The 14,174-nt window shown below is 44.3% G+C and overlaps 1 protein-coding gene across 1 annotated transcript in view; it reads right to left on the bottom strand.

Annotated features, from left to right (window-relative positions):
• LOC119375531 (L-asparaginase) overlaps positions 1-13,723 on the bottom strand; it is a 42,138-nt gene extending 28,415 nt beyond the window's left edge. The window contains exons 1-4 of the mRNA XM_037645726.2: positions 13,307-13,723; positions 12,897-13,014; positions 4,935-5,046; positions 1,189-1,314 (exon numbers count right to left, since the gene is read on the bottom strand). Coding sequence (XP_037501654.1) covers positions 1,189-1,314; positions 4,935-5,046; positions 12,897-13,014; positions 13,307-13,586 — 636 coding nt within the window. The 5' untranslated portion in view covers positions 13,587-13,723. The remainder of the gene's footprint in view (positions 1-1,188; positions 1,315-4,934; positions 5,047-12,896; positions 13,015-13,306) is intronic.
• Between the last annotated feature and the right edge of the window lie 451 nt (positions 13,724-14,174).

Here is a 14,174-nt window from a genome sequence, read left to right as displayed (position 1 = left end):
CGACTGGCACGCAAAGTGCCTGGGTTCAATTCTGGTTCTAACAACGATTCTCATTCTTTCCATCTCTCTGACTTTTCCCCTCACCAACAATGCTACCACTGGCTGCCCTGCATTTTCTGCGACACAAGCTCCAAATGCAACCGTGTAACAATTTTTGAAAGTCCGTCCTCGCCATTCCTGGTTTGATACAAACTGTCAATCACCTGTGGCTCATACCTGCATGGGATCCAAGAACGAAGAAACAACAAAGAAATCCTTACTGAAAACTTTTCCGAAACTTAGGAGCAGAATGTCATGCCTGACAAACGGGGCGATAGCTTCGCCGTCTGATGGTTTTCACGGCGTGGAAGTGGCTGGAATATTCAGATGGCAGCAGTGAAAAGGAAGTGCTTCACCTGGGAATATCATCACTCCAAAGGGCTCCCCGCATTTACAGCAATATGGGAATTGCTGGAAATCCCTCGGATGTACCTGGCATGGCAAACCAGCATCTCCGATTACGTTAAGCAATCCAAAGTTCCCTGGGTCCCACTTTTTGTATGTGTAACTAAAAAACGTGCATAATTACAAGATTTTAAATGGTCCCAGTGACCTGGAATTAACGAGGTTTTACTCTGTACCTACAACGCCGTAAAGGCATTACATAGTGGGGGAACAAAAACATGACCGGTAAAAACAGAAAAAACATTTTGCACACACATATACCGATATAGTACAATAAACGTTAATGTTATTTATAGAAAATGCAAGCATGGTTAAACAAATAGATTTTCAAAACTTTGAGCACACACAGTTGTTATTTACGAGCAATTTCACAACACAGAGAACAATTAATCATTATCTGATACATTGGCCAAGTCATTTGTTAAACTGTTCGATACTCTTAATAATTTAGAAAAAAACAAGTAAAAAATTTTGTTCTGCAGTTATAGGTTGAAATTTTTCGTTGTTATCACAGTAAGTGCATACGTAGTCCAGTCTGAAAAGGTAGTTAAAACTATTGATACCTGAGTGACAGTCAAGTATTTGGGTACAATAGTTTTAAGTCTTGCCTCTGCCTACGCACAGGTCTCATCCTAAATTGGCCTTCATTTTTGAAATGCTACAGTACAAAATAATGCCACTGAAAAAGAGCTTGCAATTTACTGGCGCGACATGTAGAATTACAATGTGTTGCAAGGAACGTGCCTGTGAACCTGTGATGATGACAGACTTGCCCAGGTTCTCGAGCATGAAGGACAGGGCAGACGCTGTGTAAGCCATCGTGTCAGTTCCGTGCAGCACAACAAAGCCATCAAATTGTTCGTAATATGCCTGCGGGAATGAAAAAACAAGCACAATCCCTGTTTGCAAACTGTCACTGCAAGTGCCACACCCTCAAAGCAGGTTGGCACAAAGGTCTTTCTGCAGAGTAGCCTTGCTTGTCTCTGCACTGCTTCGATTTCTATTTTCTCAAGCAATTAGAAATTAACTTAGAATTTAACCATCCCCTCTTTACCGGCGGAAAAAAAGAAGAGCCTTTTGCATTTAATACACGATTCTGTTAGCTCAACATACGGCGACAGAGTAAGAATGCCGGCCGTAGATGAGTATACAGCCGCAAAAAAAACGTATGTAGACTCTTCGAAAGTGAACGCTGCACATTTTCACAGTGCTGAAACAATGTACACTTTACTAGACGATTGGCGTTTGGAGAAATATTTGCAGAGAATAGACGTGCTATAATTTTTGTTGAGACATATCCACTGCAGTTTTAAATGCATCGGCGGCAGCGTGGTTTTGAGCTGCTGAGCGCAAGGTCACAATTAGATTCCCAGCCACGGTGCAAAATTCCGATCGGAGAAGAATGAAAAAACAAAGACACTCGTTACTGTGCAATTGGTCGAGAAATCCCATATTAAAGCCAAGTTCTCCCCTACGGTGTTCCTCATAACCCGCTGAGCAGTTTCAGGATGTTAAACGCCATCATTTAATTTACTAAATCACCTGTTGTGCAGTTACTTCGCTGTGCCTGATGCCATATTTGCAAACTTATCTTGCTGCTTTAGACTTAATACACAAGCGTGTAATATGCACTGTCACTTCACAAAGATTGAACCGTCAAGGTAAGAATAAGGAAAACGAGAAATGTTTTCATTGAGATGTCCCACAAAACGCGGCACCTCAAGCGCCTTTTCCGTGGAGGTGCAGCTCCGGCAATCCTAAAACATGCTAGGAGCTCAGTCTGCCTGGAAATTATGTGCAAGATTCGTTTGTTTTTTTTTCTGCACACAGCACGTACAACAGAGATGTATGCACTTGCACATCATCGCATCAAATTCATTTTTACCTTTACTAAAATATAAAATCCTCAAGTTTCATCGCTCTATTAAAGGACCCCTGACACCAAAATTGAAACCTCGAGATGTTTGTGTTGTTTGACTTTCCTGTATACGGGGGCACATCTGACCGATTATTAGCGACGAACGTTGCCTTTAAGATATCTTAATTTGGTTTTAAAGTAAGCATGAGTGCTCACTTGAGTTGGCTGCACCTTGCGACATCCTGGTATGACGTAGATAGAGGCCCCGCGTGACGTTCCACGAGTAAAGCGAGTATTGTGGACGTCACAGAAGGTTTGCGGGGCGCACGTGCACAATACGACGACTGGCGAGGCCTATTGTTCCGCACCCCTCTCGCTTTGTTGTCGGGCTGCTCTCGAGGTAGTTTTCGTGAGGGGTCACGCGCTTAACAGGTTTAACCCATACCGAGGCACCCACATACTTTCAATCTCTACCGCGCGCTGGGGCCCCGATTTGAAAACCGCGCTTTCTACGTCACCACAGCTTGAGTGCACGTGGTCTTTGACGCTCCCCGCATGGGTCGCTAGTTTCTTGTGGTTTTTAGGCGGGCGTTTTGAAGTGACGCTAAAATGGTCACAATTAACTACGCTAGAATTAGTTATACGATACGCTAGAGCATTTACGATTTAACTTAGGGATTACCAGACCCAAAGCTACAAATTACAGTACAAAAGTCACCAACAAAAATTTTGCTGTCAGGGGTCCTTTAAACCCAACACGCACCACGCTTTTCGCAAGCAAGATGCATCATTGATCGCACAGTACACCACACACAATACTGTACAGATCAGCCAATACCGTTGCCGTCCGCACACTACACGCCACAACAAACGTGGCACATTTTCGCTGCTATTCCTCATGCAAAGCATCATGTCCCATGGCTAATTTTTCGTCACACAGTCTGCCACACACCCATGTGTTCTCTGGTGCAGCTAATCTTGCTGACGGTGAGATGATTGTAGGGGTTTAAGGAAAAAAAAGACCGAGCACTGCGAGACTGTACCATGCTCTGCCAGCAGCACCGGTGACGTAGCTGCCTCAGTGTGACGTACCCTAGGATACAAATCTTTTCTCTACTGTGGTTCTATTTCATGAAAGCATGCTTTAGGCTTTGCTGGTGGATTACAGAATTCATATACCATCTAAAACTCTACATTTCAGATAGACTGCCTTCGTGCGGCTTCCTTTCATAATGTAAAACATTATCTGCTGCATTCAGACGATAACCCTTTGAGATTGAGACGCTACGCACACAATTGTGTACACCACTTGTCTTTGCCATTTGTATCGACTAGGGGCTAAGAAAGAGCACGATACAGTGAGTTTTGGATGAATTGAACCTCCTGCATAATAAATGCCTTCATTTAACTTAATTTTGCAGTGTACTGTTGCATATGATCACTTTGCTGAAGGCACTACTATGCTCAACAAGCCGTAATAATACGGAAAGGCGGGCTAGTTGGTTTTGCTGCATATTGGAACTTTAGCGCACACACACGAGGACACACAAGAAAGAACGCTGGTCCGTGTGTTCTTTCTTGTGTGTCCTCGTGTGTGTGCGCTAAAGTTCCAATATGCTCAACAAGCCGTTTGACGTGCCGCTCCCCGCGCCAAAAGTATAATTTTTCTTTGCTCAACATGGGCATAACAGGAAAAGAATTTGCACCATATTTCTAGCCTGAGATTTCCTTCTATTTATGCAAGAACAAAGCACAAATGACTTCAGAATGAAGATATACTTAATTACAACTTAATTAGGAGCAATTACTATAACACACATAAATTAGTGTATTATGACATTACTTTTGTCCCAATAGAATATTGTGTGCCTTGAAACAATGTTGTATCAACAGACAGTTCTTCATAGGTGGCGTCTGAAAGGGATAAACACTGTCATAATCAGCACTCTCACTTTAAACCTAGGTCAACATTATGTTCTTTTTTTGGAATTTGTCTCTCATTGGAAATGGTCCGAGGACTCAAATTAACAGAGAGCTCCAACAGCTGTGCTTCAATGCAGAAGGGCTGACATGGTGAAGGTCATGTGCAAGTCTGCACCCTAGAGGTTATTTGGATTCGTTCTGTCCATTGTTGGGACTGAACAAACTATAAATGATTTTCTTTTTTTTTGCTAACATGGTCCTATCTACCTGGCCCTTTGCTCCTCAAAAGTTTTGCTAATTTATCAAATGCAACTAGCAGAATGTTAAAAACCAGTATCCACAATTATGCAGCATGTTTCAGCATTAACAAATTTACTTAATCAGATTTACAGCAGGTTCAATGCAAAAAAGTTTGAAAAAAGCTGGCGAAACTTCCCTGAGCAAAAGCTAATTCTCCTAAAGAAGAAAAGGTGAGACACTAATCAGGAGTAAGATGAAATTCTTTAAAGGACTGACACTATGGCACATCAGCCAGGTTTCTGCATCGTCAAACTAATGCCTTTCACTGGAAGTGATACATCTGATCACTTTTTTATAAACAAGGATTTGTCACTCAACGTGAGCATGGAGTCATACACTAGCAATGCTTTGGGACGTTAAACCCCAGATATTATTATTATTATTATACACTAGCGATGATGGGACTCACCCGAATATCAAGCGCAATACGGACCCAGTCGTCCATGGTAGCATTGGATGAGTCAAGCAGTGGGTCATATTCATAGATGGTGTACACGACACGATTGGGGTCCCCGGTACAACTGCAAGACCGAAAAACAAGTGTTTCCACACAAGAGAATGGCAACTGGTGAAAGATATATAGCATGAAACAATTTGCATGTTTTTAAAATTTTGATACCACAGTTGACTGCTTTGCCTTCAGAAGGGCAGTTTTAAAATACCCTTCAAATGTGAAGAAAAAATTAAAACTAAATAAGATTTAATTACCAATATTACCCAAAATATGCTGATCACACCAGCAGTCATAACTACCGGTCCTACCATATGGAATAAGGATGGCTTGGCAGCACTGCAGGTGCATACAGAGCCTGTGCAATGAACCTACCACCCAAACAGTTACAGTTTCGCTGCAACGGCGAAGCAATTAATGCGATAGCAATAAATTGTAATGTAACGCGAAGAACGGAAAGCAGCTCGAAATTGCCAGCGCGTTGCTCGAGCCCAAAGGACGCACGAAAAGAACGCACACAGGACGAGCGCGAACTATCATGCGTCACAGCTCGACACTTGAAGCGCACTGCTCAAACATTAAGCAGGACGCACGAAACAAACGAACAGGTATACACAGGACGAGCGCGAACTAACTGTCACAGTCAGCTGTTCAGCCCAGCATTGAGCGTGGCCTGGCAATTGGTCACGGGTGCGCCGAGCATCGCGACTCGAGCGCAAGCTGTCCTCTGAGCAGGCTGACCATCCCTGCATGGAGCATCGCGTCTCCGATGCGGGTTGACTGCTTTCGTAGTCGGACCCACGCCGTCAAGCTTCATCGTCGCCACAGCGTCGCACATCGAGACGCACCCCGGTACTCGTCAACTGTCGCCCGCCTCCTGCCTCTGCACCTCAGCGTCCGCCGTGCCGACCATCGCACCGTGAGATCCCCGAACTTTGTTTTTTGAACTCGCGTTCATTGTTTTACTTGTCTTGACTAGACCGTCTCTGTGTTCCTCCTTTTCCTTAACGCTTTGTGATAGTTGTCCGTTGTTCTGTCATAAACGTTGTGCGTGGTTTATCACGTCGTCCCCGCGTCCATTTCCTCTTCGCACGGCACGCACAACAAGCGTGACGATCAGTCCAACATCACCCTTTACACACACGTTAACGTCTAAGCATGAAACATGTTTCATTGAATAATGTAGGTTAAAAGTATGAGCTTTTGCACCAAAAAAAGAAAAACCCTGGAAATTAAGGTTCCAAAAAACAAGAATAGCTTTTGCAAACATGTTATTTTTGGCTTGAGGGCAGTAGTGAAAAAGATCATAACTCTTGAATGATACCAAGTAGAGACGTGATGTTTTTCCAGCACCACAATTATGAATGTCTGTACATCTTTAATACATCAAAAATAAAAACTCACCTCTCTAAAAAAACCGCCAATTTAAGGGACGTCGACATACCTTCAGCAGAATTCTCCATTAACCTTCTGAGCCTTGCAAGAAAGCCAAAGCACTTGCCAGGCAGTATGGAGTTGACAAGAGTCGAGTAGTCCACACAGTATGTGCATTACAATGCTAAGTGAACACACTTGAGCCTCATCTGAGTTGCTGAACACGGATCTGCTCTTGCTACTTATCTCTTTCGAGCCATATGCTTCAAATGACATTATAGCTCTGTTGGCATGGTGGGCTGCCTACTAGTACACTTCTGTTCATATAAGGTGTCTCGCACAAAACTCAGGGTTCAACGGAAACCTGCCTGGTTGGAAAAATTCATGGTGGGATATAATGAGCACCAACCAATCGTTGAAATAAAAAAGATGTTTCGGCCCCACAACGATTCTTTGTGAACAAGGCCTCCATCGTGGGGCTGAAACATGCTTTCTTATTTCGTTGACGCTCTTTAGCACACGAAAAAGTCTGGCTAGCAAGTAATACATTTTGTAATAGGGGCATGTATACACCAGAAATGAGTTTCCATTCACAAATCTTGCTCGCGAACATATAGAACATGCAATGCAATTTCAGCAGATAAGGCCCAAGGGAGTTCTTTTTTTCTTTGCTCCATGCACCACTTCTTTCAGATATCTCTCCAAAGAGACTACAGGGCCAGTGTGTACAGATAGAAATGCCGTTTCACTTTCAGATGTGTGATAAGGTAGCCTGATCTCCCAAGCGTGTGTTCAACAAAACAGAACTGCCAGCCGCAGCGGAACAGTCAAGCACGTATCAAGAGCTGCACAGGACAGACGTATCAGCACAAGCGTGGAGCAACCATAAAGAAACCTGTGGCTGCCTTATCATGTGTTGCCAAGTGTTATGTGCGTCCATTCCCTTCCTGCTTGACCATAGGATTTAGTTTCTTATCGCGCTTCCAGAGTGTGTGCGGACAACCAAGTCGTATAATGATGGCACTTTGTTGTGCCCACCCAGACGCACATTTCTTGTTCCTCATTGCCCTCATAATATGCACAAACATTTTACAACTCCTCAGGAATGACCTCCTTATCGAATGACAATTGTACAGAAACTTTAATGAGCTACATCCTTGAAGAAGACAATCTTCCCTTGAACATCATTATACATGGCCACATCAGCAGATGTTGCTCTACGACTATGTTAGGCGCCACTTTTAAACACATTTTAAGTGCCATCCTTCTTATGTAATTAGGACGTGCATACACTAAAGGTGTACAACTAAGAAACAATCTTCACGTGTGTAAGCTGTTGCATAGCGCAACCTTCAACTTTGCTACTAAAACACAATCAAGCATCAGTATAATGAATAAGTGGATATGACAAATAACTAAAGAAAAAAGTCAGGAAGCTTATCATTACAACTGCTGAAGTAACAAAGTGAGGTATTGGGCTAGTTGGTTTTGCATGATTAAGAACACAGCAGAAGTAACACAAACAATATTTGTTGCACCCAAGAAAGAAAGCTAAATTCTGCTGACCACAGAAAGCAGAATCTTCATTTAAAGCCTCAAACTTAAAGCAAAGATATGCTGAAAATCACGAATTAAAAAAGAAATAAGATTCATGCAGAATTTCCTTTGAGAGATGTCCAAGTGATGCATTTTATTGCAGGTAGAGGCCCCCTCTAGAACGCCATTTTCGGGTGACATTGACACAGGGTGTTTCCGTCATACCAGTTGTGAAACTGCATTCCGAAACCCGGACATGCCATTGGCCGATTCTGCGGGAGTTAGCAGATTGTCGCACCATCTGGGAGTGGCAATACAAAACATTAAAGCGCGCCGCCTCCTGCGAGCACTTCTCACAAGTTGCTAAACGCCGCAAGCAGCGCTGGCGTCAATGCGAGCGTTTATTAGTTTGATTCATGGCCAACAGATGTCGCGACAATCAGCACACTCCTGCAATTTCGGCCAATGGCATGCCTATCGGGAGTTTCGCAACTCGTATGACTGAAGAACTCTGACACTGGCGTAGTGTCTTTCATCTTGTCCCTAGTACTTGTGCACGTGCAATCAGACAGCGTCTGGCATAACTAAGCTATAGCTTGTTTAAGCAAACTCTAGCTTAATTATGCCGTTAATTATTACGTTAGACCATGTATCTTAATCATCAGAAGCCAAACAGGATGCCCTAGAACAGCTCTGCAGTCCATTGACTACATTATAATTCTGCCCCTTTGGACGATGAAGCGGTAGTATATTACCTGCCCTTTGATGGTCCAAGGGGGTAGTACCGTTCCATAATTTTAGCACCATTGCCATTTTTCACATTATATACAGCAGTATTACTAAAATAAGTGGCAAGCAGCTGTATGACTTGCATTATTTGCTGCGAAAAGGCCCCCACTGGAATCCTGCACCGACGTGCTATGCAGTGAAGGTGAGGCAAAGGAAAACTTCGTACGACCTTGTGGTTGTTCAGTTAAGAAATTATTTTTCTCGCTCAACATGAAAACTACTCTTTTCAAACTTCCTGTACGCCATACCCACAAAGCATACTACACAACGATGCAAATGTCATATTTTTACTTGAACCACTACATTGTGAAAATGAAGCTGCAATATGGGTCAAAACGTCACTTTTCCCAACTTTGTCACAATATTGTGGCAACGTTTCTTCTTCTTTTGATCCCGCAGTATTTTATCACTTACTATAGGAACCTACAAAGCCCTCAATGTGAATATACTACTCGCGGAAAAATCGATGCTCTTTCCAAGAAACGCTAAACATGCAGCATCTTGCGACTTTTTGTCAAGGCCAAAAATAATGAAAGTTGAAACAAAAATGAATAAACTATCATAGCTATAAAAAAGCAGCGCCTTGAAATTAAGAAAAAAACTTGTTTCGTAGTAATGGCTCAAACAAGTAATTTTATATAATTTGTTATGTACGACACAGTTTCACTTCCGTGCCCCAAGTTCGAAGCGCCCTCTCGGCAACACAGATTTTTTTTCCCAAGATGTAACGCCTCAATTACTACTTCTGACATTCACACATACCAGCCCAATTTTTTTCAGCATGATCGGAGATGGTCAAAAAACGCCAGGCCTGCGCTGAAACCGCAGCGCAGTGACAGCGAAAGCTGGAAGAGCGGCGTTTCTAGAGCCCGTTGTAAGCTCTCTTGGGGCTACTAATACAAGTACACTAGCAAGGTACCCACTACGCCATAAATCACAAATTTTGTGAAGTTGGGAAGCACCTACTAAGCCATTACGGCCATTATTCGTCATTCCGCGGAGAAGCAAGGCACCAGCTACACGTCTGTAAGGCATTATGTGTACTTTGTTGACGCAACGACTAATGACGATGAAGAATTATGGCTCAGCCCTCTGCAATGGGTTGGAAGCTTTAAATGGCCCACCAGTTATGCAATTTGCATTGGGTGACGCCCGGTCGCTATTTCCCTCTCCCGTCATGCTGTATAACATACGTTGACGTGGGAGAGAGAGGGGGGGGGGGAGAACTTTACTGAGACCCCGAGGAAATGGATCATGCGCTTATGCGCTTCCTTGGCACCCAATACAAGTGCACTTGCAAGGAACCCACTACGATTTAAGTCATTGTAATTTTTTAGAAGTAGGGAAGCAGGCACTATGCCATTTTTCGTCATTCTGCGGAGAGCCGTGGTACCTGCTAAACGCATGTAAGGCGTTATGCGCTTTGTTGATACTGTGCCTGATTTCGATGAAGCATTATGGCGGAGCCCTTTGTAATGGGTTGGAAGCGTTCAACAACCTACTCGTTGCGCAATTCGCATTGTGTGACGCCTGGTTACAGAATTCTCGTTGTGCGACGCTTGGTGCTTATTTTACTCTTCTACCACGCTACAATGCATATGTTAATGTGGTTCCTTCCCGACATGAAGCCCGTATACGGTATCTTTGCAAAGCAGTTTCAAGCACCAGCATCACTCAGAGGTTGAATACTGGGCTCCCATGCAGAGGGCCCAGGTTCGAACCTCGTTCCATCCTGGAATTTTTTTCTTATTTCCTTTTTTTTCTTATTTCGAGCAATAGTGGTTACGGACACCGGCGGCAGCGGCGGCGGACAACTACGGCGCCAAAAACGGCCGCTGAAATGATCTCATAACAGCTTTCGCTGTAAAATTTACCTGGTACACTTGATATAGAATGACTCATATATATATATATTGTGCAGGCTGGGCCGCCCCATACCGCAACAACACAGCAGTGCTTATTAACATTTTGGAAGTATTACCGTCAAGTTTAAACAGTACAGCCACATTTAACCTATTCTTCATCTGAGCATGCCATCTGCAAACTTCACAGACTCAGTTTGGCGTTGTAAATACAATGGGTATAAAGAACAATGCTATGACTCTACTACTTTAAATTCTCGCTTATTAAACAAAACATGTAGCTGACAAAGCAACGTACTTCGCAGAAGTCTTCAGAATAAGCTGAGTGCCAATTTCTTTACTGTTAGAGCCCTCTAATATAAAGCCTTTCTAAAGAAGAAGACCAAGTTCAGTCGATTAATACTTAAGGAAGCCATATTGAGCTGGTTGTGTATAGTTATAAGATTATAAATGACTACGAATTTATATACGAGGTGTCGTTCCTTGCCCTCCTACTTTTCCCAGCTTGGGTGGGGGGTGGACGGAAAAGCGGTGAAGTGGCCCTTTACTCCTCCCCTCCGGTTCCTCCAAGTAAACAGCCTACGTAAACTGTGAGCTCAAAATTTCTTCGAAAAAATGTGGGCGATTATAACGTTAAACTACCCTGCATCGTTTACTTCCATATAGGTCGTTAGCTGTTAATGAATGGTCGAAATTTTCTGGGTCATGCTCACAGCATCTGCTCGTAACACGACGCAACAAATGATGCGCAAGTGATCCACTGCATAATTACCATTTACGTACGACTACCTAAAAAATAATAATAATAAACTATTTTCAATACGGTTCTTCGCTATTCTTCAAAAATTTTCGGTGTGCCATAAAACTGCCTCCCTTGTCACGCGAAATCACAAGTCTGTGAAAACTCGCGGCGTTAAAATGAAGTGTGCACAATAAGCAGCGTATTACTGTGCTGAACAATAACTAAATTTTTTTGGAATAGCCAGACAGTGTCTCATTCTGAACGCAATTCAAGAAAGCTGCCCGCCAATCACATTGGCAGCTGCTACTTATAGCAGTGGACGAGATGGATTCATATGTGTATAAGAGACACTTTCAGTTGTAGTATAAAACTCTTTTTGCACGTATACAACTCTCTGTGGGCTCTTCGTTGCTGACAGAAAGGTAGAAAGAAAAATAAACATTATTAGCAACTGACAGAATCATTTGCAGGTGTGCAGCCTTTTTAGTCCAAAAAACCGTGGACGCTGATCATCTCCCTGGTGAAGCAGATCAAGTTACGAGGCAAACTTGAAAGCTGGGCTTCTCAGTGTGCTCCAGTCCACTAGTTGCCTTGTTACAAGCCGCCGCGATCGCTGTAGGCTACCATATGATAAGCAAGGTCAAGCAGACTAAAGTGGGAATCCTTTTTAGCTCTTCTGGCTCGGCACAACTAAAATGCTCGACATTTCTGCACACTCATCAACCCTCAGCAGCTTGGATATGGAGCAGTGGCGATGCTACTCGATTTCAAAGAAACTAAATTTCCTGAAAAATGAGAGCGTTTGATCGGGCTATAAAACGTTTATTGGTTCCCGCCCGTATTTACGTCGCTGATTACTAAATTTCAGACCAAGCAGAACAAAATAAAATCACGACAGATTGCTGTAATGTTATATAGCCCCTGCTGAGCGATAGCCTCCTCTCTACAATGCTCGAGCGCAAGGCCTACAGAGCTTACAGTGCGTGGTAATGATATATGGAGGACAGTGGTCACAGCAGAATCATAGGACCAATTTTACTTTATAATTACGTTACTGCAGCGTTCAAGTAAAACTTTGCCTGACTTGTTAGTTTCCCAGTCTGCAGCCGACAATGACCACTGTCGAAAGTGGGGGGGGGGGGGGGGCTAGCGCCCCCCTTGACCCCCTCCCCCCCCATTAGATACGCCTATGTACCTGAGTGATCAAAAGAAATGCGAACAATGCAGCCTTTTTAGCACTCCGCTGTTTGCATTTGTTTCCATCGCGCTCTTACCTTGGTGGAAATAAAAAGATGCTCCGTGATGGTACCACAGATGACTATTTTTATTACCAGCCAGCTAACAACCGCTTGAAAAGAAATGCGAAGTATGTAGGTGCCACACTGTTTGCACTTCTTTTTATCAATACATAGTACACCTACAGTTTAGTTCACTGTGCTGCTTTTTAGATGGAAAACAGCATATGGTGTTCAGCCTTGAATCTTTCTCCTAAGGGACGTGCCAGCCACAACTGTGACCTAGATATTTGTACCAGTATATATATGTATATGTACATGCATGTTTTCCTATCCTCAATGAGGAGGCCAGCGTGAGAACATGTGACTGCGTGAAACTTACGGCAGTACTAAGGGCGGCTTGTTTGGGTCCGTAAAGCGTGTGCTCGAATACTCCGTGTCGTGCAACTGAGGAAAGGTGCGCAGCCGATTCTCCATTACCTGAGGCATTGGCCGCAGAACTGCAGGAAGAGATGAGAAATAACGATACATTGTTGCATCAGTGATCAGCACATGCGATGACATGTTAGACGTTGGTTTTATCTACTTGTGCCCTCGGGGATTACACATCACGGGGGCAACATACAAAGTAGCAATCGAAAAATCTAGTGACTTCAGTTTGGACCGAGCAGCAGCGACGACTGTTGATCGTGATCCGGATAGGCGATCCGGATAGGCTCTGATCGCGATTGGGACCGATCCATATCGAGTTTCTGGAACGTGATTGGCTCCCTTTCCGGATCGAGCACTTACCGCCTCCTTCGCAATCTCGAACCATGCCGATGGTACCACCACTGTAGAGCACCAGCACTTTGGACTCGTTGCAGTGCGACGGCGGCTCCTGGCTAACCAGGCAGTCACTCGTCTTGCGCAGAACTTTGGGCGCGTACGAGGTGTCCAGGAGGCTGCGAGACGAGCGCATGTCTTGCCGCGACGGGCTCCCCTCGCTGTGTCCGTTCGTGCGAGCTTCCAGAGGCGGGCTCGACGATCGGCTGTCGCTGGAACGCAGTTCTTGCTCGGCATCCGACGACATCTTGCCGTACGAGATCGAGCTTTCACCACGCAGCACTTTCGCTTCCGCGCAGAAAGGCCGGCCGCGGAGTCAACGCTCCGTTACACCGGCCCAATGCGCGCCAGTGGGCTACGCGGGCGTTTCTCACCGACCAAGCCGACAGAGAGTAGGGGAGGGGGAAGAAAGAGAGAGAGGTGTTAATGAAACGCTGGAGTGAAAATGGTGACTCAAGAATGATAAAGAGTGCTTAACGGCGCAAGCGACGGGAGGGAATAGAAGCGAGGAGACAGAGCGCTGAACTGCAGTGGCAGCAATTTATTTCTTGCGAAAGCCGTACGCACTTAAGATGGCAGTCGTGCCATCGGCCCCGGAAAGTCTCAAGTTCCAGCGATCGCCGCAGAGGGCGAAAAAATCAACCGCGGCGAGTTCCATCTGGTTCCATCGATATGCGCGGAGAGTGGAGCTACTGACTCCTCTTTTAGCGGTCGGATAAGTTAGTTCGCATTTTCCGTGTTAGGGGCGCTCAACGCGGCCAAAAATTTCATTTCAGAATGTATCAGAAGATTCTTGAAAGCTTAGTTACCGTGTCATTTTGCATATAGCTAATAG

This window comes from Rhipicephalus sanguineus, chromosome 11, assembly GCF_013339695.2.
Source record: "Rhipicephalus sanguineus isolate Rsan-2018 chromosome 11, BIME_Rsan_1.4, whole genome shotgun sequence".
Classification (NCBI taxonomy): domain Eukaryota; kingdom Metazoa; phylum Arthropoda; class Arachnida; order Ixodida; family Ixodidae; genus Rhipicephalus; species Rhipicephalus sanguineus.
The sequence above is the reverse complement of the archived record's forward strand: the minus strand, read 5'-3'. Positions and strand labels throughout refer to the sequence as shown.